Raw genomic sequence first — 26160 nt, 5'->3', positions numbered from 1 at the left:
TCATCACTTATTAGCGGTTGCAGTGATTTTGTGATGGTAATAACATGTGATTGGTTACAGTTGGCACAGACATAACCCCAATATAGATTTTTCCAGCACTGATTGGAGATGCTATTTAACAGTAGGTGTTCAGCAAAGGCGCCAGACAGTCAATTTGTTGTGTGTGCATGTGTTGGTGTCTAAACTAAAATATGAGCTGTTGTCTTTGATTCTGTTTTGTATACATAGAAGTTCCTCTTTTTAGAACTATTGTTCTATTTCTGGGCCAAATTTTGTTTGTTTTCTTTTCTCAACCCACTTTTAACAGTGTATGAAAATACATTCCAAGGCAGTTACAGCATCACCCAGCCAACATTTGCCAGTTATCTCAACAACATCCCTTCCTGTTCCCTCTGAAAACCCACAGTCCAAGAGAGATAGAGAGAGAGAGGAATAGAGATAGAGTCACAGCAAGCAAAAAAAGTGAGCCAACAAAAACAAGAACAAGTCAGAAGTTCTTCTCTCTGGTCTATGTTTTCTCTCATTCTTTGGCTGGTTCTTACTTACCAGAAGACTCGTATCACCAGCTTAAGCTTCTCACAGAGCAGAATCACAGTGATGCTGTGCACTTCCCATACCTCTGAAAGCAGAGAGCCAGGTTCCAGTTTGGCCTGGGGCGATTCAAAAATATTTGTTTTGTAACGCTAATCTAGTTAATCATCCTGTTGATCCTTGTTACATTCTTTAATGTCAAGTTATACTAGCTTTTCATCCCCGTAGAATACAAATCAAATATACTGTGCTAGGTGTGTCCTATTTTTAGTTTTTGTCTAGAAATATTTTATGCATGCCTACATGTCAACGTCACATGCCTGCAAATGTTTTGTTTTCGGTTTTGTGCATTTTGTGAGTTTCAAAATCAATCATTTTCACATGGTCAAATAAGGTTAACTCGTCATTTTGGAGAAAACGGTTCAATGCCAATGAGTTTTTCTGGCAATCCGTATTTCCGCTATTATCCACCAGGTGGCGCTCTTTCCCAACATATAAAACCCAGAAGCAACTCCTTAAGGGGGTCGCACACCAGACGAGAAGCACCACATCGCGTTGTGTCTAGAACAACTCGGAGGTATCGTACACCGAAAGTGCACATTAAATAGCGCAAGCTATACATGAATATCAGCTGACGTCACTCACTTGTCTTTCGCCATTTTGAGGACCTGAAGTGGTCGCAAAAGAACTAGAAGCTGTGAGCATCAAAATCACCATAATCGCTATTTTAACAACACTAAGAAGGCTCAACACAACATGATATTTTGCTCGAAGTATCGCCTGTGCCTCTACACGTGAACTCGAGCATTGAGAACATTGTTTGTGAACACAGAATTAACTAAAAAGAAGGTTTTGAACAACTGACTTTTGATGATTTGGCGTCCGCTCGCCGCTTTCTTCCCAGTCAAGATGTATCGATCTCCAATTGCAACGTAAGGAGGGAGGAGAGTAAAGATTGATATCTCCTAAAGCATAGTTCCATAAAAATGCACGGATAATTCGTTGTTTTGTCGCAAGTGAAAAACAATATTGACCTTCTAGTTGAAAAACGAGCCTCATATGAGATTCATTCATTCGCATTCGGAAATCGATTATTTACGTCTAGCAGAGATGACGAGCGGACACCATAACAGCCAAAGGCAGTTGTACAAAACCTTTATTTTTAGTAAACTCCGTGTACACAAACAATGTTCTAAATGCTCGCGTTCATGTGTAGAGATCCAGGTGATACTTCGAGCAAAGTTTCATGTTGTGTCGCGCCTTCTTATGTTGTAAAATAGTGGTAGTTCGGTAGCAGCGGACAGCAGCTGGAAGAACGCATCAGGGATCGAGTAGGCATCACACCCTAACCAAGATATTTTTTTTTAAGTAGCGTTTATTTTCATGACAATCGAGATGTGACATGTTGTCTTTCGTAGCCCTTTACTGTATCCGTAAGAATCATAGACAGTAAAAGATAAGAAATCCGTAAATGCTTGTCAATAGCCTACTGGTACTCGGTAGGTCCTCAAGATGGCGGCATGACGTAAAAGGTCACATGACTGAAATCCATCTATAGTGTCTACTTCAAAATGCAAAATATACGCTAGCAGCCAATGTTAATCACTAACGATTTGGGACAAATATGATGTTATTTAATGTTAAACTATGTAAGTGGCACTCTGTGGCGCGACAGGGATTTGAGCAGCATCCTGAGTCACAGCGGCCAGCCCATCCAGGCGCCGCCGGCATGGCTGTAACGATTAATCATGCAAATGCGCGTTTTCTCAATGAATGAATTTGAATGAATTACGGTTAAATCCCAGCACATCCCAAAGGCAGGGGGCGGGTGCTCTCGTGCAGAAACTCCCTTTGTGGCACAGAAGAAGCAGCATTACAAACGCTTTTCCAGGAAATGTCTACAGGATATCATTATTGCTGTTCTTTCATTTGTTTCAGGTATTTTCATGAAAATAAATAATATTTTAAATGATTTTGTTTAACGAGTGTTGCTTTTTTAAATGCACGTTATAAACGACTCGATTTTAGATTGATAAGGACTTGCTACTACGCCTGGCAAACTCTATTCCTTTTAAGGATCCGGGTTATTGTGAGTCGCTCACTAAAGTGATCCGGGATGTGTGAGTAACTTGAGTCAGTATTGCTAAATCGCCAAGGAAACTCAGTACAGACCCACTTGTAACCGGCTGATCCACGCGACTCGAGATTCTCAGAGCCGGAAACATTGCAGACTCGCAGACAATGGGACTCATGAGACTTCACTCGCTCTACAGATCCACTAACCGGCTGATTCGCCCGAACTGACTCGAGATTCTCAGCCAGAGAGTCTCGAGTCTGCAATGTTTCTGGCAGATCTGCAAATCTGCTGTTTCCGGCTCTGTGATTCTCGAGTCAGAGCCGGAAACATTGCAGATTCGCATGTATCTCGAGTCTACAATGTTTCCGGCTCTGAGTGAGAATCTCGGGTCAGTTCTCACGCAGATCAGTCGGTTACGAGTGGATCTGTAGAGCGAGCAAAGTCTCATCAATAACGTTGTAAGAGGTTTGTGTGTGTGGTGGTGCTGTTTATGGTTTTACATTGAATTGTAGTGGGACTCAACTGATCCGGGTTAATGATACTAGAGACTCGCGACTCATGAGTTAATTTAAAGATTCAGGTGAAAGATCCGAGTGAGTCCCGACAGGTCTACTTCCTACTGACCAAATGTCCTAGTACACGCACAAGCTGTGTATAAAACACCGAATCGCAGCCTTGCGATTCAGAATCGATTTTAGACAGGCAGTTTGAATGGGACAAATGAAGGTATGATAAAACTGACTTTTATTTGATATTTTGTATGTTTAGATATTTAAAGAAGAAAATTTTCTGGAAGGAATTAAACTTTTGTGAAAATCATAAAAATGCTGGCGCTGGCTGGCAATTTTTTTTAAAAACTCTGGCGGGGAAAGAGTTAATATATTTCCATTTTCCTTGCATGACAGTGTCATTTTGCAAAAAAAATTCCCTTTCCTATAACCCATTTCATTCTTTATGTAATACTACATTACTCAATTAATTTAATGCAGATATCACCCAGTTAGCTTGCGCACTAGTGCACTTAGGACACCCGGCCCCAGTGTAGCTCTGTGATTAAACAACTGAGTAAAGGCTTAATTAGATTAGCCTCTTCATTTGAGCAGGTTGTGCTTAAAGATCTTCACACTTAACACAAGTCACATCCTGCTAAGAGGGGCGGCACTTCTATCTCCTTAACTACAATAAGATTAGATGTGTTGCTAATAGTGAATATGTGAACCACACAGCAGAAGGATATCAAAATCACATCTGTACTCCCAGTGGCTATAAGATACTGATAACCCCATTATAGTAAGGCTTCACTTGTCAGATATCCAAAGACTCTCCTGGTCCAAAGCATGGCTAAGCTCACTCCATCTTTATCAAAGCAGCTTCATGTCACAGAGGAACGTACGGCATCAGTTGACCTCTTTCCACCTCCAAGTCTTCAAATTCTTCAAGTCTGTACAATGAAAAGTGATGCATCTACCATTACCCACAAACAACAGCACCTCTACATTCTCTAGTGGGCTGGGCGGTGCAGTTGTGTCCTGTAAGGAGGAGAGCGGTGTTTTGCACCCTGATGTCACTTGAGAGCAAAACAGATATCTGACAGCTAAGGGTCCAGTCTGGCATTTTTCTCAGGAACCTGTTATTAAATCGCTAGGTATGTGTCATTTGTTGATTTATATTAAAATTGACTATTTACATATTAAGGGTAGAACGTGTTGTCTGGAGTTCTGTACATAAATCAGGACTGTAAGTAGGTCACATGTTGTACAATGACAGCTGGCCTGAACTCCAAGTGCTGACATACTTGGAGAGCTTGAAATTGTGGGTTGATAAGACAGTGTGGCCTGTCATAATGCTGTGGAGATAAAGTCTGGTGAAAACAAGCTCACACACATATTCTCCTTGGTCCCCTCCGTGCAGCCCCCCATTACCAACCTTACACCGCCTCCCATTTGTCCCCAAATCCAGTAGGCTTCTTGAAGATACTGCCAAATAATTACTTAACAGTCCACACAACCAGAAAGGTCTGCTGCACTTACTATTACCATTTAATATTCCCATTCTTTCATTTCTTCACTTATTCTTTTTTTATCAGTGATGTTTTTCATAATCTCTTTGTTTGGATGTTCTACACATAACCCCACAAGCTTCTCACATTGGCAACACCATGCCACCCTTTGTGGACTGATACTAGGACATCTCACTCTGTTCTCAACATCCAGGGGCGGATCTAGAAAATTATTTATGGGGTGGCAAGGGGGTGGCATGAGAACTACAAGGGGTGGCAATGAAGTAAGCGTCCTTGCATGGTTGTCGTGGATTCAAGAAATTATATACTGTATATACTATATTTGGTGAACACTGGACCTCAAATTTTTATAACATTAATAAACACAACAACAAATGTTCCTATAAGTAAGTACCCAAGCAGCTACCTTTAGCATCTTTGTAGCACCCTTTGTCTTAATACTAAGTTAATACATACAGCTTATCAATATCTAAAAACACTGACTGGTTGAACATAATGGTATAAAGACAGTTATATAAACAAAATAGGATTGCCTAGTTTATATTAATGTAAAACATATTTGAAAGGCAAACATCTCTTTCTCTCATAACCCTCTTCTTTAATCCTTTCACTCACTTCATGATGGATTGTTTCTGTCTTTTCACTTCTTTTTAGCTCTTTGCCATCCATATGTTTCTTTCCTTCATTACTTCATCTATTCCTTTCCCTTCCACAACATATTTTTCTGTTTTATTTGTACCTTCCACTCCCATAGTATTTGATTTTTCTATTCTTTTTGGTAAAAAGAATGGATATCAGCCTTTCTTTTCATAATATCCTGGAAAATGCCGCATTAAGTTGTCTTTCAAGCTTTCTAAACATACACAACACTGAATAGTTTTGTCTCCTTAACGAAGACAAATAAAAACATTAGACTATATCATAACGAGCGATTTCATATGCACGTATGGAATATTTTGATTGCTGCAGTTGCTAACAAGACATGACGAGCTAAATCTAGAAAGAACTGCTTAAAATATATTTACTGCTTACACAAACCTGCAGTTCAGTTGTTTTAACTACCAAGCAACTACCTCGTGCAATATTTAACATCAGTTTAATTTTTGTATTTTTATCCTGATGCAACATTTATCTATAAATATGACCGTATTTAGTACTCTGATTTGCTGATGTGATGCTCAACTTAATCACTTTAAGACACTAAAGAGAAACCACTAATGTTTTGGCAGCATGTGATGATGTGAGGTGCTTTATCAGAATTACTCGCTACAGACGTGAAGAGACTCTTTCTTCATGGGCATAAGTTGCACGTTCATAAACATTCTTGCCTTTAACCTCAACGATGGAAAAGTAACGTTTGTGCTTTTTATACTTTGTGCTTGCGTCCGCTACCTTTGTTTTGAGCTCGTTGTACTTCCCATCGCTCTGTTGTTGCGGGTTTGTGCGACTGGGATGGACTGCAGCGCGAGAACCGGGCTGCATGTGTGCCTTGGATGGGGCGATGCATCCTTTCACCGCAGTTTCCAAACGTCTCCAACCACGCCAGAAAAGATCGCTAGATTGGTCCTAGTCGCTTTTTTTAATAAAGTCGCTAAAGGGGTCTAAAAAGTTTCTTAATCTAGCGACCAAGTCACCAAGTTGGCAAATCTGCGCGGACTTTTTTACACTGTAAAAGACTTTCTGCTCGGACTGACTGCATGCTTGTGTATGAACTCTGCTGCCTCTGGTTGGCTAACAATGGAAATTAAGCCAATCACCATCAGCTATGTGGTTGTCCCACTCCCTCTAAGACACACACACCAATCATCGTCAGATATGTGTCTCCCACCCCTAAACACACACAGAGAAAAACTCCATTGCCTCTCTGGTTAAAAGAGCCTACTCGGGTATAAATTATATATATTAGGATACCCGCGCTGGGGTGGCATATGGGGTGGCAATGCTTTTATTTAGGGTGGCAACTGCCACCCCGTGCCACCCCGGTAGATCCGCCCCTGTCAACATCTCAACTTTGTGTCCATGGCACAAAAAATCTTATCCCCTCTTTATCATAACCTCTTCAGTACAGGAGAGTGTGGCAAACAAATGTTTTTGTCTGACTGTTGTCCACTGTGACTTCCTGTTTATGTGGATCAACATTTGGTACTTACAATTATTCGCCTTTGTATAACAGGACTGACCTTCTTTGGTTAGACTAAAGCTGAATATGTTTGCAGTAGATTTGAGAGTGATGTTACCTTGTTAGGATAATTTTTTGTATATTGGTATAATGCAATGCACAGTCTGGTCTGGAATCAGTTTTTCAGGGGCAGCTGGGAGAAGCCTATCGTCAGATGAATGTAAATGACGAATGTGAAGGCATGGTCTTAGTCAATTTGCACACTCACCTAGGGAACCTATATTTCTGCTTTCCATTTACTTTGCTTTGCTCTGTCATAAGTCACTATAAGAAGCCTTACTGTGTGTTAGATTAGATGCTATGACACTTTTACTAACCTCATAATACTTCATTCCATTTAGACCCATCCGTAGACGAACCCCAAAATCACCATATATACCCATAACTATGATTTGCATCTCCAATTTTTACTTCTATTTCAAGGGGTCCACAGGGGCATCAGTTTCTCAGGGCTCGCGGCACTGGCACTAGTATGCCTGCAAGAGTCCAGCTGGGCCTGAGATGTATGGCAGAAAGGGTTGCATTGACTGAAGTGTGGGAACAGGGTCTGTACTTCACTAAAATGCTGACTGACACTGCAGAACTTGTGCAGTGACCTCATGTTCCGAATCCATCAGCAGTCGAAATGTCTGAGAATGGACACGTTTTTTATAGTGCTTCAAAATGTTTTATTGAATATGTTTCAGATTTAAATAACACAATAACTTGGTGTTGTGATTTGTTTTTTCCACACATTTTTCTTTTCACTTTTTAATAGTTAGTGTCCTCGGGACTGTCTTGTTATTCCAGTAGACATCGCTAGAGGTCAGTATTTATTACTGTGCTGTGTTACGGAGTATATGGAAAATATTAATGAGTTGACATAACGGAAACTTGACATTTATATAAGACATGTTTTTATAAGGGTTTACGGTTTGATATTGGTATTTGTATAAATATAAATATTTTGTTTGTCTTTCCTAAGCTTCTGAGCCAACTTCAAATCTAGACAAGATACACAGTAAATAAACAGTTCATTCATATCTGCCTAAATACCATATCATGTCTAACAAGATCTTGTCGACGAACGTTATAATTTCCTTAAGAAGAGTGTACAATGAAACACGTTTCTGTCAATGCCAGGGGTTTAGTTACGTTTGATTAATGACGTTCGAACGAGCCATCTAAATCTAAATGATCGCTATCGTAATAAAACAACGTCAGTGTTAAATTAATAATCGATGCCTGTGTAAGTGCTTCAACGCATGTCAGCAGTTCAGCACAAATACACCCTGTGTTCTTCCGTAGAAAACGTTTTGTAACAGGTCCGCCTCTTTGACTGTGTGTAAGTCTAAACAAATGATCGGCAGATTGTGGGTTAAAATGCTAGCGTTCCAGACGGGGCGGGGCCATCGAGTGGGATGGATTTGATTGGCTAACTGTCGCAGTTACATGAATTTCGGATGAGTTCAGTTTGATGACGCCGCAGTAGGGGCGTGTCCTTTACGAAATCAGCTGTAGCAACAATAACACTCCAGCGAACGCCCCAAAATGAGTTCTTACCTATAAATGTCAATAATTTCAGGAGATTGAAGGCATCATTGAGAAGCGGAAGGATATATGTAGCAGACTAAACGGTAAATGCTCTTCGTTTCGTTTAGAAAACTTGTGTCAAAGGATCTCCATCAGCTCAGAAGAAAAGGCGAGTGTGAAGATGCTGCCTTTGTGACAGCCGTAACCAGCGAGTTTAACTTGAAAAGCATAGGTTTTTTTTCTTTACAAACGTCTTAATCATTTACAGACAGCATTTGATCTCCTGCACCCGGTTTAACGGGAGCAAGGAGTGAACCACGAGAGGACTGGCATGTGGGTCAATTCTGGAAGCGTCGGAAGGTAAGGTGGTGAAATTTCACTTCTGCACACCATCGAGTCACATGTTTCACCTCGCAACAGTCATGCAGCATTATCTGCGGGTTCTCGGCTACCGTTACATTCTTGCTGCATCCTCGAATAAAAAAACACCGCCCATCTGATGCTTTATGTTAGAAGCGTGTCTTTGTATCACGTCGTAACTCTCCTTTGTGCAGCTAGTTGCTATGCATCATAGTACAGCGTTTTATTTGGGCGTTTATTCATTTCCCGCTGTGCATTTTGATTCGATGGCGCGCATGGGCTTGGCTCATTGCACTGCACCTCATGTCTCTTTATCCTTATGCACTAAAAAAAAACAACCTGTAAACAGCAACCTGTTTAATTTCAACGCGAGAAATCTTCTTACCTGTACAATTTACTATGGGCCCACGTTTCTGGCATTCTGAATGGGTGCAGAATTAGAAGTATGAATGGGGGTTGTCAGTGCACGTTTCACACAATACCTTTGCACCTGATGTAATCGTGGGAAATACTGAGACTATTACAATTTTCTAGATATATAACACAGCGAAACTGGTTTTGTTTTTGTTTTTATGCATAGCATATCCCACGTCTATATGCAGTCAATTCCGAAATCTATACTGTCTTACTAAACCAGAGACAAATTGAGGCTCTACTTTGCTGATTCAGCAATCATTGTGTTAATGTTCCAGCATTACTTGTCAATGTTCAGCTACTAAACACATTACAAACCGCAGTGAACAACCTGATCTATCATACTGTTTGGATAACAACACTTTCAGTTTTATTGTGATTCATTTTGTATTGTGAGTTTGTAAATGTAAACAAACTTTCTGATACAGTTATACCGTACACGACTGAATGTTTATCTGGTTGTCACACATGGATAAATAAGAACAAATGTTGTGTGCTCATCTAAAGTGCAAGTGCTCTCAGATAAGATGCTGCTGTCAACATCCACCAGCACTGTTAGAATATACACGCTGTGGCAGGTCCATTGAGAAATAAGGCCTGGAAACTTTACCTCTTAGTTTTTCCACACCCAGTTTTAATGAGTCACTCTTTGCTGAGATTTCTCTGAAGAGCAAAGATGCAGTTAAGAATAAATTGCACCTGACTGCTATGGGCCATGTGGGATGCTATAGTCAAGCTGGTGGATTATTTTGATGCACATCTTTCTGTTTTTGCAGGAGTTGACAAGATGTTTTTGTCTGTTGTGGTAACTGAGCTGTTGTGGTAATTGACCCACTATAAATTCTAATAGGGAAGCATTACACTTGCAACCATGCAGCGTCGTAGGTTTGATTTCCTTGAAATGCAAGGACTGATTATATATATATATATATATATATATATATATATATATATATATATATATATATATATATATATATTATATACACATATACACATATACACATATACACATATACACATATACATATACACATATACACATATACACATATACATATATACATATATACATATATACATATATATATATATATATATTTATATATATATATAAATATATATATGGTTTGCAATGTTAAATAAAGTTAAAAGGTGTTAAATGTAAAAAAGTTAATTTAAGTGTGTGTGGGGTTAAAGGGGCCATGGCACAAGACTTTTTTAAGATGTCAAATAAATCTTTGGTGTCCCCAGAGCACGTATGTGAAGTTTTAGCTCAAAATACCATATAAATAATTTATTATAGCATGTTAAAATTGCCACTTTATAGGTGTGTTCAAAAATGTGCCGTTTTGGGTGTGTCCTTTAAAATGCAAAATGAGCTGATGAAATTCAAACACTGATCACAATGATGGTGGTTTGTTGCAATTAAAACTCAATTGTGCTCTTCTCTGCACTAAATGGCAGTGTTGTGGTTGGATAGTGCTGATTAAGGGGTGGTATTATTGTAATAAGAGCTCCTTATGACATCATAAGGAGAGCCAAATTTCAACGACCTATTTTTTCATGTGCTTGTAGGAATGGTTTACCAAAACTAAGTTACTGGGTTGATGTTTTTAAAATTTTCTAGGATGATAGAAGCACTGGGGACCCAATCATAGCACTTAAACATGGAAAAAGTCAGATTTTCAGATTTTAAGGAAGTCTTTTGTTTTCTCTTTCCCTCACTTTCCCTCTCTTATGCCTTTTTAGATGTGTGATACTGTACGTAGAGATAATAAAACATCCCTAACTTTACTTAAACTGCTGGCAAATACGCAGATGCAGTCGATTGAGCAGTTCATTTCTCCCTTACTCCCCAATGACTGATAGTACTAATGGAAAAGATCCAATTCATTCTCTGATCTGGAGGACTCAGCACTCTTAAAGACTTTGCAGTCGGGCTAAAGGCTATAAAATGAGATTGATCTGCTATGAGACATTGACTAGTCCTTTGAGCCGCAAAGCACGCTGAGATGCTGCGTTGCAGTAGCGCATTGACTGTCTCATTGTTTGGTTAAAAAGCTAGAACCACAGTAATGAGGACAGTGTTTCAGAAGGGTCCTGTATTTGGAAACGCAGTGCCGTTTCACTTTAACCTGTTTACCGTTCACTGCGTTACGTAAGTTGTCTGCGCTCATCTCACTTGTGGCACAAGTTGTGTTTTTTTTAAATGCAACACCTCTAAACATTTCAGAATGTGTTTTTTTGCAAATACTTTCTGTTTGAACCAGACATGAAAGTTCAAATGAATTGACAGAAACAGCAGAAATTAGGTCAGTATGGCAGACAGGGGTGTGTGTTTATGAAGAAGTGGTTGATTTAGTTTGTGTATTTTTGCAAGTGGGTTTGTATTTGTGCTTGTGGGTAAGTCTGAAGTCAGTATTTTAGGACGGGCGTTAGCAGGTGCTCTCTAAGAGCGAGGGTTAGCTGTGGATTGTGGTTATTTGGCAGCGGGGAGAGCAGCCTTTGCCACTGTTATGTAACACACACACGTACATCATGGGAGGGGTGAGCAAGTCTCGGCTGCTTGGCTGCATGGATCTCTAAAAAGACAAAGTGATGCCGGAGCAGGAAAGAGTGTTCAAACTTGCAAAAGAATATTCAGCTTTAAAATTTATTTAGGTTTTCAGGTTTATTGATTGCCAGAGTAAATGTAAACCAGTAGTAAAAAGCTTGAGGGTCCTACGGATGAAGCCATAGCAGAATAGTAGGATCAGAAAATGCATTATTGATAGTGTGTGCTGATATATAATGTGAAATATATAATGTGCATCTTCATTGCATAATGCCTGAGAGAGTATTGCTTAAAAAATACCACAGTGGCTGTGCTAACTGTTAAATAAAGGAGGCTTGTGGGAAGAAACTGTTTCGTGCCTGAATGTTTTGGAGTCCAATGTACAAAACAGTTTATTTTTCATTAACAGCCATATTTGCTGGTGGGTTGGTTCACATGTTGTAATTCTTCTCTCTACCTACATGTTGGGACAAACACAACACACACACACTAGGCTGGCAGGCCTGAATACAGCAGACGAACTGTTGTGTGGGAAGTACAGTGTTTGTGAATGGAGTGGGCGTCTGCCACGCGTCTCATCTCTCTCTCTCTCTCTTTCTCTCTCTCTCTCTCACCTCCTACTGTTTCTATCACTGCCTGTCACTACAACAAGAAATAGTGTGGCACACTGCACGTCTCATTCCCCATGACCAAACACTGACTCACTCACTGACTCTGCTAAAAGCTGATCTCCGGTATCATTGCTTTTATTATAGACATTTGTTTGTGTGTGTGTGTGTGTGTGTGTGCTAGAAAAGGAAGTTGCTCTTTAAATCAGTTCTTGATGTTGTTCTTAATGTAATTTTAAGCTTGCGTATGGAACCTAAAACAAAAAAATTCTTTGAATAGTTGAAATGTTGGCTGTTGGTACTGTAGGTAGGTGCAAAGCTTGCAACCACAGCCCTACCCACTGCCCCACTTTATGTTTGCGGTAAAGACATAAATGTGGAAGCATTATAATATTCATCTATAAATACTGGTGACTCACAAACACTTCTATCTATCATAACAATTAGTGTTACATAGCACAAAGATGAAGTAACATTTACAGCTTTTTGTCTTTATCAGTCTGCCTATGTTATGTAACCCAAATGAAAGAAGATCTTAAAAGCATTTACGAGAAACATCTCTGAAACCTTCAGCAGGCAGTGACTTGATCTCCTCTCATAAGGAAATAAACAGAGCACCACTGCTCTGAATAAATCTGTTTTTCAACCTATTATAAGTAAATTTGACATAACTAATCTTGGTCAGTGTGGCCATCATGGTGGTCTTGTGATCCATAAGTGATATTGACTAATTCAAATTGATTATATTGACTTACAATTGACTAGTTTTTCAATAAAGCAATTTTTTTTATGAAATTTGTTTATTTAACTTAGTTCGGGCGAAGCATGGTCATGTGATCCAACCAATTAGCACGAAGAGATGCCTATAAATAGCAGTCCCTCACCTCTATCAGTTGACAGATTTTTACCTCCACCCTATCACCTCACTCTCATCTTGTTTAATTTATTCCATTTGAACAAGGGGGAGAACTCTGGGTTCGGGCTAAAATTTCGAGCTCGGAGCCCTCTCCTCGGAAAGCACGCCAAATATGCTTTATCTCATTCCCTCAATTACATGTTAAAAAACTTTGGAAAGGTAGTCAGGCCGAGTACCAAAACACACTTGTAGCCAATCAGCAGTAAGGCGCGTACTAAACAACATTGTTGCCTGGGTTGCATATGTGTGGGATGGGTCTATCAAAAGAAAGTCCAGATTCTATTAGGGGAGGGGTGTGTTTGTTTAGGTGATTTCAAATGTCAACACTGAATTTCAAAGATTATGCACCCCGCCTTTAATGAGAACTTGTGAAATGTAATGCCTGCGTTAGCTATTTGACAGTGTGCCATGTTTTCATTCTTGCACTACATTCAGGAAAATTTTTGAATAGTTGATTTTGAAAATATGCGACCCAGTCTGTGAAAACCCAGCTGGTCCTATTATTTGTCATTTACTGTTGTCTATATCAAATTATTCTACATAATAATTGACATATCATTATAAATGTAATATCTTAATTATTGACCGAAGTCTTGTCAAAGGTTGAAATCAATGTGAATGCTCCTAATCTTATAATTAGATTATGAGACTGGATTTTACAGACAGGGTCACATATGTACAGAACTTTCCCTCAAGTAACTCAGAATGAATTGAAAGAACGAGAACCAATTTTAGACCCCAGTATGTCATTGGATGCCCGACCTGTGACGTCTTTGTCAATGGAACAATAAACAGTGGCCATATTAATCTTTCATGAACTCTTTTTATGGAACGTTAGCTGACTTGGACAGCAGAGCTCTGACTGGTTTGTAATGCAGATAGCCGTATCACTTTAGCTGTATGAGAAGAATGCACTGCACTCCATGTTGCTTGTGTGTTTATTAAAGGAAATTCTTTATTGTTTCCCAGAAAAGATAATTGACTTGTGCAGCACAGGACACTGCGCATCTATCAAGCGTAATTTAAGCCTTAGTGGGTGCACATTTAAAGCAATTACAGTTCCTAAAATCATTTTAATTTCATTTCTTGAAGGTATCCATTATTACAGTGTTATACCATGGGGCTGTTTAATGCTTTATTCTGATTGGCTGAGAAATGTTTTGTGGGTGTTGATTATTTTTCTGTATGGGTGTGCATTATTTTCTTATAATTCAATGTCCCGTCATCAATTATTCCTTAGTTGTTGTAATAAAGATTAATTTTTACAACTGCTCAAATTTACACAGCTTCCTTAAGCAAAGCTGCGGAGCATAATAAATAATTGACTGCAATTTTTAGGACACATGCAGATATCAAGAGTTGGATCTCGCATTGCTTGGTCCTAGTTGTCATGGAAATTTAGTTACAGTCATAGATGTGAATTCCTTCTGTAGAAGGTTATGGTTAATATTTATTGTTTCAGTATGCTGGGAAAAAGTTCAAGAGATTATTCTGGTTTACCAAATGGGATCAGTGTTCTCTCATACAAATACATTTTTTTTAAACTTCATATTTTCAAAATTATAAGGTAAAAGTTGCAGACTTTGAAGCTCTATGAAGTGCATAGCCAAGTGCAGATTTGTGTTCGCTCTTTTTGTTGTTCCTTCCTCAGACAGAAATAGCACCTGACCCAGATTTTAGTTTAAACTTTGAACATTTGGTGAATGAGTAGTGAAGATGCCATTCATTGTTATGTGTCTGCATTGAGTGTGCCAATGTGCATGAATAGACTAAGTTTCATAGTGTTTTATTGGACACTATTATACACTACTTTCGATTTAAACTCAGGTCACCCACACACAAGTGCCGCTACACAACACATGCAAATGTCAAAAGCACACACATTGTAATTTGTTCTGATCTTTTTTGTGCATGTGTCTGGAAAAGTGTGCTGAATTACACTTCAGAATCAACTTTTGTAGCTTATAAGTTTTAATAGACAGTAATAATACAATAATTACATTAATAGGCGGTGCCTCACTATTTCTCTCTCTCTTTTACCCAGGGCCCTCTCCATGGATATAGACACAGATTATGAGCGACCTAATGTGGAGACTATAAAGTGTGTGGTGGTGGGTGATAACGCGGTGGGCAAAACCCGGCTGATCTGTGCCCGTGCCTGCAATGCTACCCTTACTCAGTACCAGCTGCTTGCCACCCACGTGCCAACTGTCTGGGCCATCGACCAATACCGTGTGTGCCAGGAGGTGGGAAGGCCTTTGGCATATTGTGTACAATGAAAAGCATTAAATGTTGACATAAAACACTCGCTGGAAACAGTATAGTGCAATATATATATATATACCTACTGAAAATATCTGTATAAAGTAAAGTAACATTGATTTTCAGCTTACAGATAGATAGATAGATAGATAGATAGATGGATAGATGGATAGATGGATAGATGGATAGATTAAATATTGTTGATAGAGTAATATTAAGTGTTTGCATTGGTGCTTAGGTACAATTAAATACCACTGAACAGTTACATTTTTTTGTTTAGGTACTAGAGAGGTCACGAGACGTGGTGGACGAGGTCAGTGTCTCCCTCAGGTTGTGGGACACATTTGGAGATCATCACAAAGACAGACGCTTCGCATACGGCAGGTCAGTTACACAATTTTGATCCTCATTTTCATCCCACTTGTGAAAATATTTTATTAGGTTTACATGATTTTATCATATTAAAAACAGTCCATCTGCTATATCCTCCAACACACACCTAACTTTACCTGCCCATTTAATATCACTTGTCCATTATTCCAGACAGTCTAGGCCAGGTCTGTTTCCCACAGCGCCATTGCTTAGATCAATCATTTATTTGCTCTGATCTCTCAGTGCTCTTGGCTATGGCATTTTTTTGTCCTGCCAAGGTTTGGTTATTGCCCTAATCCTCCCAGCTGGGAAGGTAATGTGCTGTAAGCCCAGCCAAAGATCACTACGTGGAGGATCTTATTCCCAAAGCAGCACAGGGCAGTGGAGGATCACTGGATCAGTGGTGCTGCTTTGGCTCAGGGCAGTGCCGCAGATTACAGTAACTACTGAGCCAAACAGAGAGAGAGAGTTTAGAGAATAAAGCTATTGATACTGTATCTGAAAGCTGCTACAATGGGCCATTAATGTATTTGTAAATTTAAGTTGCATCTGCACATATATGCTACTATACCTTTTCCCAAGCCTAACTTGACTTTTCTAATGCTTAATATTGACACTTCCAAGAATACCACAAATCATTCATGCAGCTGGAGGAAAATGTAAGTGAACCCTTGGATTTAATAGCTGGTTGAACCAACTTTGGTAGCAATGACTTCAAGCAAGCGCTTTCAGTAGTTCTGAATCAGACCTGCAGATCATTCAGAAGGAATTTTACCGATTACCCTTCACAAAACCGCTTCAATTCAGACACATTTGTAGGATGTCTGGTGTGAACCCCTCTCTTGAGGTCATTCCACAGGTTAAGGTCTGGGCTTTGACTAGGCCACTCCAAATGGCACATTTTGTTTTCCTTAAGCCGGTCTGTGGTGGATTACTTCAATGCTTAAGGTCACTGTCCTGTTGCATCAACCGACTTCTACTGAGCTTCAACTGGTGGAAAGCCACCCTGACATTATCATGTAGGATATTTTGTTAAATTTGGGAATTTATTTTTCCCTCGATGATGGCAAGTGGTCCAGGCCCTGAGGCAGCAAAGCATGACCAAATCATGATTCTCCCTCCACCATACTTCACTGTTGGGATGTGTTTTGATGTTGTCTCCTTTTTGCACCATAGTATTTTTCAATTTTTGTTTCATAAGTCTATAAAATATTTTCCCAGTAGTACTAGGGTTTGCCAAGGTGGTCTTTTGCAAACTTCAAAATCACAGCAATGTTTTTCAGGAAAGCAGCAACTTTCTCTGTGGTGTTCTGCCATAGACACTGTACCTGTTCAAAGACTTTTCTATGGAAGACTCATGAACAGAGATATGTGCAAGCTCCAATGATGTCTTCAAGCCTTTAGCTGTTACTCGTGGGTTCTGCTTTACTTCATTGAGTATTTTGCGTTGTGCCTTAGGAGTCATCTTGGCTGTGTGCCCACTTCTAGGAAGGGTAGCTACAGTATTAAAATGTCTCCATTTATAGATAATTTGTCTTACTGTCGACTGGTGGATGTCTAAACATTTTGAGATTGTTTTGTATCCCTTTTTAGCCTTATGGAGTGCAACAACTCTTTAGAGAGCTCCTTCTTTTCTTTTTTATCAATCAAAGTCTTACATTTTATTTCTTAAACAAGTTAGGTTTCATTAAAGTAATAAGTCTATTGGTTCACTTACATTTTCCTCAAGCACTGTGAATGTTTAATGGGTGTTTTCAAAGAAGACACAAGAAACTAGATTTTGTGTGTGTTGTCAACTTATGCACATTGTGTTTGTCTATTGTTGTGACCTAGATGAGGATCAGATCACATTTCATGCCAAATCACTGTAGAAAACCAGTTTATTCTTAGGGGTTCACAAACTTTTTCTTGCCACTGTAGTGTTTTTATGGGAATAATGTTGTATATAATGTAAAGGCTAAAAGTTTTTCTTTATAAGGCACTGGCCTTATTTGGCAAAGCACAAACTGTCGATCATTGCATTATCATTGCAGAGGTCATAGGTTCATTTCCCATGAAACACACACATACCCATAAAAAATGTAGCTTGTAAGTCTATTCAAATAATGATTCTGTCAAATTCATCAATGTAAATGTAAGTTGGCGTTTAAAGTCTTGTTATGCTTTCTGGGGCCACGGTAAAAGGCTGGTCATTCATGACATCATCTGGGCCTGACTAACATGTGGCAGCCAATTCTAACAATTGCTACTTGTCACAGAGCAGATGCTACGTGATTTTCATTAGCTCTAACTGGGACTGAGCCTTTGTCACATAGCTATTGCACCCATTACTCATACATCAAATACATAGTTGTCTGATTAGAGGTCATGGTTTCATAGTCATTTATTTTTTTTAAAGTGCATTAATGTGACAGTGTTGTGGATGTGGTTTCTTTAGTTGCAAAGGTTTGTTCTTATGTATACTTTATTACTTTTTATGGAGGATTTGGACTTTGAGTAGGTTTGAAACTAAACATCCAACCATTGCTCAGTTGAAGATAAGTCTACAGTGTAAACAACTATGTTAAACTGTCAGACAGCTACGGTACAAAATCAGCTGCCGCTGAGTTTAAAGTTTAACAGGTTTCAAGACAGAGGTTTGAGTTTAACATCTGGTGTGCCCTAGAGACATAGTCAACAGGTTGCTTTACAAAGTTTATGCATCAGAATTACCCTAATGAAAATAATCTCCACTGTTTTTTATGAGTTTATTTAAGTTACCCTTGTAGAGTAAATACCAAAGTACAATTCACTCAAGTATGTTTTTGGTTAAAATCTTACATAATTTAAACTATAGTAACATTTCTTTGTACATTGTACACATGTAACCATATGACGATGGAAATACAGAGAGCGAGAGGAAGAAATCTATGTGAATGCATTGACTGAATGTAACATCTAATGTATGTGTGAGTAGGATTGACCAGATGCAGTCAGCTGATAAAACCCAATGCCAGCTCAGCTGTTGAACCTACGGCTGTGTGGGTGACATGGCACATTGAAGGGTGAAAGCAAGCACGTATTAATGTTGGTGCCCTGTTATGGAAACACAGAATCAGATGATCTACACGCCCACTGTCTGTTACTGAACCTAAACACACACAAACACACACTGACACATTTACAGTAACAGTTCTTGATAATGTTTATTAAAAACCCTTGCTGCAGAGTCCATTGATTATTTATACCTTCAGTGTGCCATGATACCACCACATTGTTCCCTTGGACAGGCAACAGTAATGAAAACCCTTTATATGTTTAGATTCGTCTTTCCGACCAACACTGTGTTTACAATGAAGTCAAGCAGACATGCCGTCAAGAGTTTGAACTCAGACATGCTCCGCATAACTCTACATAACACCACACACGCACTGAATACACAATGCTGTCCTGTATGACCCTCAATAGTCTTGCTTTAACAGCGCACATGGTTATTATTCACTGAGGGAGATAGTAAATGATTGTTTTGTGTGCCTTTTGTTTTTCATCTTTATTGTCTGACCCATTTCCACATATTCTTGCAGACGATCCCATGTTCATGAACATACACACACAATAAGAGAGGCACAGGCATACAGATGATCCTTGTGGGCTGTAAGCTTTTTTTACACCTTTTAAACTGCTGTCTTAGGTTTGGTATTAAGGCTCTGACTAAGTGTTTCTATTTATATTTGGGCTATGCTATATATGGAAAACCAGGTGTTTTCCAAAGAAACCAAAAACATGTCAGGATTTGGGTATACCCCTGTTAACTGTTTACATGTGTAGGTCATTATGTATTTGTTTTGAAGTTGATTTGAAGAATTTCATTGTTGAGTCACCACACATGAAGTTTGATCCACAAATAACAGCCTTATTGTTTCAAAACATAAGACTCTATATTCCCATTGTGTTATTAATAGGCATTTTCCTGCAAGGCCAGAGAATATCTGAGAAATGTTTTCTGATATGTATTTACTTTGTCATATATATAAACATGCATGCCAGCACTGTACAGTGTAAATTCAAACCTCTGTGATGTAATCCCAAATACTGGGCAAGTACAGATATGTTTACATTTCAACAACATTGTAGTGTACCATAAGTCATTTGGGTATGCAGGTGTCCTATGATTTGTGAGTCCATCTATGGAAGGCTAACAATTATTACACCAGCCAGCGCTTAGTTATTGAGTTATTGATTGTATCCATTGCACAACACCTTGTTCTAATATTGGATGCTGGTGCTATATGTATAAAGCGCATATGTGTTAATACATAGGCATCCATAACTCTGTCAGGCTGCATGCTCATTGTTTATATAATGTTCATTTGTTCTTCTAGGAAATGGTCATACCACAGTTTTAGTTTCACAAAAGAATGATTATTAGTGAGCTGGATCTGCATTCATGCAAAAATCACATTATGAATGTGTGTTGCAGTCATAACTAAGATAATGGTTAAATAATGGGCTGATTTTGTTTGTTACCTTTGTAATCCAGTTAATGATTGTGTTTATAATTCGTCCATTTGAAAGTCTCTGTGTAGGATGATTAATGTCCAGGGTTTGCCAATTTCATGCCTGTTATGATGTCTATATTAAGAAAATTCATACAGATTTCTTTCTATGTATGTTTAGATCAGATGTGGTTGTGCTGTGCTTCTCTCTGGCCAATCCAAACTCCTTACGGCATGTCCGCTCCATGTGGTTCCCTGAGATTAAGCACTTCTGCCCCCGCACCCCAATCATCCTGGTGGGCTGCCAGCTGGACCTGCGCTATGCTGATCTGGATGCTGTTAATAGGGCTCGCCGGCCCTTGGCCAAGTATGGACCACATCCTACACCCACTTGTAGCTCATATTTTGTTACTTAATCACGAAAAGTTTGCAAGAGCTATTGTTCATGAAACATTTGATCACTTGCATGCGTACACAATACAGTACTTAAAGGCGGGTTGCATCATTGTTAATATTTGAAATCACCTAAACAAACACGCACCTACCCAAATATAATCTTTTTTGGATATACCCGCCCCACATATACGCAACCCAGGCAACGATGTCGGTAAGTAGATACGCACCTTACTGCTGATTGGCTACAAGTGTGTTTTGGTACTCCGCCCAACTTCCTTTTCCAAAGTGTTTTTCAAAAATCAAGCATCCCGCCTTTAAAACAATCAGGTTCTGTCTTTCTGTCCTTTTTTACTGGTGTTTGGCTTTTGACAATGCTTCTGTTATTTTTCTATCTCTCCCCTCACAAGACCCGTCAAACCCACAGACATCCTGCCACCAGAGCGAGGCCACGAGGTCGCTAAAGAACTAGGCATTCCATACTACGAAACAAGCATTGTTGCACAGTTTGGTGTTAAAGATGTGTTTGATAATGCTATCCGTGCTGCACTCATCTCTCGACGGCACCTTCAGTTCTGGAAGTCTCATCTGAAGAAAGTCCAGCATCCCCTTCTCCAAGCCCCATTCCTGCCCCCCAGACCACCACGGCCTGTGGTGGGCATCCCCGATCCTCCTCCATTGGATGGAGAAGGTCCGGACTCTCTCTTTTGCCAGACGTTGTGTGCAGATGTCCTGTTTCTCCTCCAGGGTGGGACCACTCGTGTCTTCGCCCATAAGGTGTACCTGGCCAATTCCTGCTCTAAGTTCTACGACCTTTTTACAATAGATCTTGGGACGGCTGGTGAGGAGAAGGACGGCGAGGAAAGCTCTGTGGGGAGTGAGGAAGAGGAGCAGAGCCGAAGAGGAGCCAAAGAACAGGCTGGGCGGACCAAGAGCCTAGACATTGATAAGGACGGTGAAGGAGGTACCAGGGGCTCTAACAGGCTGCTTATGTTGCAGCAAGGCTCCTTAAGGACTTCACAGAGTGATAATGCTCTACCTGCCAGGAGCCATTGCTCTATGGGACCCCAAAGAGCAGGCCGTGCTCTTTTGGGTTGGGGACGTGGTTTCTTGGGGGTCTATCTGGAGATGGTGGATGACCCTGTGACAGGGCGACAAAGACTCATGACTGTAGTGTCTATGGACGATCTCATTCAGAAAGGGCCATTCCAGGTAAGAAGATACTCACGTGGTCACGCAAGCTACAGTAATGTGATGTAAGGTAGAGCGTGAAAATGTTAATAATAATAATAATTTCATACAAAGCTTTTCAAAGTCAGTAGCTACATTTACATGGACACCTTTTGCCTCCATCGGAAATACTTGTTTCCTCACTAATTTTCCTTACTGTATAAAACACCCCTCTCAAACCTATATTCGATTCTTAATCGGTTTGGCTCTTTTTATTCTGATTGAGGTGCTTAGATAGTATCACCATTTCTCTTCACTTGGTTTCTTCAGGCAGTACTGCAGTACCTTTACACAGGTCACCTGGATGAGGGGCGTGGGGACCTGATGCAGGTGGCCACCATCGCTGAACTTCTGGAAGTCTTCGACCTGCGCATGATGGTGGCCAATGTGTTGAACCGAGAGAGCTTCATGAACCAAGAGATTACCAAAGCCTTCCACGTGCGTCGTGCCAATCGCATCAAAGAATGCTTGATCAAGGGCACCTTTGCTGGTAAGCAATCTGAAATGTTACAATTTGAAAGTGATTACTTGGATTATAAATGGTTACACTCTAGTTGCCACATATACAAGAAATCTGTTGTATATCTTATCATATACAATTTTTCATGACAATCATGCCTATTGCATTGTGCGATCCCAAGTGATTTGCAAACCTTCCATCTATTTATTTATGTTTTTCAGTAAGAAATGAAAATTTCTTGTTTTCCATTCATCAACCTCTAACTTTGTAGACTTTTACAACTGCTGAATATGACCGAAGGGTACAAACACTGAACAGTTCTTGTAGATTTTTTGGGGGGAGGGGGGTTTAGTTATCCAAATTTGTATAGAACAGATTCTGGTGTTAATTGCTAATTCCATTACTTAGCATCAGCTTGTCACATTCAAAAGTTCCTTGCAGCGACTAGATTCTCATGAGTTCTAATTTCAATTCCAGAATCCAGTGGAATTGGAATAGAAAATTGTATTTGTACAATATGTCTTCATTTAGTCTGTGTGTTTTTGATGAAATACCTAGTGAAGTGCTTTTAAATACCCCTTCATTGCAGTCTATTTGCATTTCTGTTCTGTGGCTAACCCTTTGATGTTGTCATGTCTTGTGCGTTTGTGTGCATGTTTGTTGTAATTAACCTCTTTCAAGACACCCGTTCTCCAAACACATTATTTCATTGCATCATTTGCAATTGTCATAATCTCATTACCCAACCATGAAGGTGCTTTTCTCATGTTTGAAAGCCAGAGCAGTTTTTCAGCTCCATTGTGGCCTTATTGTGCATTCCACACAGATGTGCTAAACTTTATAAACTGGAGCGTTAGAAATGGATTTGCTTGCCCCTATACAAAATAAAAAATAAGTTGTGAAAACAAACATTTCTTTTCATGCCCTTCCGAATGCCCTCATCATATATTACTAAACAACTGCCCTGATATTATCTGGTGCTCACTAGCGAAAATGAAAAGTGATACTTAACTGCTGAATAGATTTGAGTCACAATGAACACATGGATTCCTCCACGTTAGTCTCTAAAGAATTCAGTACTAAAATAAATTCTCCCCCTGCTTATCACAATCTGTCTGGCCCTCCCTTTACATTTTCTGTCCTCTTCCCTGCTGAATAAAATAGCTTGAACTAATCCAAGCTGGGTTGTCAGTCTTAGGTGTTTTAGGCTGGTCTAACTGGTCCACCAGTTAGAAACTGGTTTCTATCTGGTCTTCAACCCTAGCTAAGCTGGAGGTCAGCTTGCCTCCCAATCTGATCAGGTATAAAGTACTTATAACCAGCAAACACACCAGACTGGCAAAGCTTTCAGACCAGCAAACCAGCTTGGGTTGGTTTAAGCTATTTATTTCAGGAGGGTTATTTTTAGCCTTGTCTATCATCTATTTATTATTGGTCTGTGTGTGTGTATGTTTGTGTGTGTGTGTCTGTCTGTTCGTCTGTCTCTCTATTCGTTCGTCCACCTGTCTTCCCCTCTGTAGCCTCGACTCTGTGACACACGCCGAGATGTGTGCTCTTTTCCTCCCGGTTTTAGATGTGGTGTTTCGATTGGACGACGGATATCTGCCGGCCCACAAGCCATTGCTCATCTCAAGCTGTGATTGGATGGCAGCCATGTTTCGTGGATCCTTCATGGAAAGCTACATTGAGGAGGTAAACAAATCCTAATGATACATATTTTGTTTTCAGTTTTAAGAAGATATACAAAATAAAGCATAAAAACACTGATCTCCAGTGATTTAGACGTTATTGAGGAGCTTACAGAGGCTTCAGCAGTTCCACATAATAATATGTTTGTCTATGTCAATGACATTTTATTTGATACATCTTTCTCAATGCCAATTTTGATTCAAGACGAACAGCAAATGCTGATACAAACATACTCTTTCATTTTATAATTGAAATATTAATATTTTTAAAAGCTAATGCCGATGACATGCACAGTAGCTTTTAGGAGTTATTGAAGCGACAATCCATCATTTTTGCTCTATATCATCAAAAATTTAATTGCTGGTTACTTTACGCACTTATCTTTTAAAGGATTGAAGTCATATGACATCAAACTGACTTTTTTTGCGAAATTGGACCCGAAATTATGAATCATTATAAGCTTACCAATGTAAATTGTGGTAAGGTAAGGAGACAGCATGCAGTTTTAAGTCAATATGCTTTTTAAAGTAATTTTCTTCCTTACAAGCTAATACACATGCCTATCAGTCAGAAAACAAGGAAGTGGGTTTGATTTGATAAGGGTTTGATTTAAAGCTTGACGGAAATTGACCATAACTATTCCAGTTTCACCAAAACTTATTTATGGAAGAACTTGAAGTACTGATTAGATTGAGTCACCTTGATTCTTCCTACCCTGGAGCTCTGACAAATCCCAATAAGAAAGTGGCACAGGTAGTTAAAACTAGGCCACCTCTATGACAGCCTGGCCCACATTGATGCAATCTCATCCATATGAATGAGATAACAGCCCTGCAGGACTAAACAGGGCTCTGAAGGGAGCACTCCAGGCAGACAGATGCTGAAATATTAGAGGAGCTCCTGTGCGTGCAGGAACACATGCATCTATATCGAGATATTTGGTGAAATATGTGCTTTGTGTCTGTGAGGCAGGAAGGGGAAACTATAGTGTAGTATGCTGGTGTCTATAAGGATATCTTTTAGGTCGATGACCAACTTTAAGGGTTATTGTATTTTCTGAGCGTATGTACATATTAAGAAGCAAATGTTGTTTTTATAATAGTATGAGTCATGATAGAGAATTTTTGGGTTATGTAAAATATATCCGTTTCCAAAGACATAGTCGGCAAAATCTATAGCACCTGGATGACCTACTATGCATTCAGTGGATAAGTGGTGTTTTACAGTATTTATTTTGGCTCATTTCATTAGCATTTGATATGATCTGAGATGTGAGCCATCAGTTGCTGTGTGTTTTGAAATATTTACGCATGCATATCAAAATCTAGAGAAGAAATAAAGGTAACACTTTACAATAAGGTTTTATTTGTTAACAATTAGGTCATGCATTAGGTAACATTAACTATTAATGATCAATACCTCTACAGCATTTATTTATCTTATTTTATGTTCATTTTAGCATTTACTAATATATTATTAAAATCAAACGTATAAACTGTTAACATTAGTTAATGTACCCTGAACTAACATTAATAACCGTATTGACACTAGCTAACTTAAACAAGAATAAATACATGTTGAAAACTATATTGTTAATTGTTTGTTCTTGTTAGTTAATGCATTTGCTAATGTTTACTAATGCAAACTTATTGTAAAGTGTTACCGAAATCTAAAGCTCTGGTACTGAACTTGTGTTACTTATACACTGGTTAAGTTGCAGTGACAGGAAGTGACTGTGCACTTCCTAGAAAGCAGCTAGTAACTTCCTCAGCACCACAAGACTTTATATGTTAGCGTCTAGATTTTTACATTTTAGTTTTAGGGGCGGTTTCCAGGCCAGGGATTAGACTAGTCCTAGACTTAAATAAATGTAAGAGCTGTCAAAACTGAAAACAGCGTGCACTGACATATCTTAAAATACATCAGTGCCCTTTGCACTCAAAATGCACTCAAGTTATGTTTTTAGTAAGACATGTTTGCTAAAACTAGTTATAGTTCCTAATTAAACTGAGGCCTAGTCCTGGTTTAAGATAATCCCTGTCCGGGAAACCACGCCTTACGGCGCATTCACACGGGGCGTCAGCGTTACAGCTCCCATTCACTTT

At 39.3% G+C, this 26160-nt stretch overlaps 1 protein-coding gene across 3 annotated transcripts in view; it reads left to right on the top strand.

The window, feature by feature from the left end:
- Positions 1-26160, top strand: part of rhobtb4 (Rho related BTB domain containing 4) — a 45797-nt gene that overhangs the window by 5768 nt on the left and 13869 nt on the right. For 2 of the 3 annotated variants that reach the window (XM_065266897.2, XM_065266896.2), the window contains exons 2-7: positions 15219-15420; positions 15717-15820; positions 20465-20650; positions 21087-21888; positions 22177-22396; positions 23940-24058. In XM_065266897.2, the coding sequence (XP_065122969.2) occupies positions 15229-15420; positions 15717-15820; positions 20465-20650; positions 21087-21888; positions 22177-22396; positions 23940-24058 (1623 nt within the window). In that variant the 5' untranslated portion in view covers positions 15219-15228. Of the gene's footprint in view, positions 1-8289; positions 8680-15218; positions 15421-15716; positions 15821-20464; positions 20651-21086; positions 21889-22176; positions 22397-23939; positions 24059-26160 lie in introns of those variants that run through there. The other variant, XM_065266895.2, reaches the window with a different exon arrangement.

This window comes from Paramisgurnus dabryanus, chromosome 5, assembly GCF_030506205.2.
Source record: "Paramisgurnus dabryanus chromosome 5, PD_genome_1.1, whole genome shotgun sequence".
In the NCBI taxonomy this organism is placed as follows: domain Eukaryota; kingdom Metazoa; phylum Chordata; class Actinopteri; order Cypriniformes; family Cobitidae; genus Paramisgurnus; species Paramisgurnus dabryanus.
This window is presented reverse-complemented; position numbering and strand designations above follow the sequence as displayed.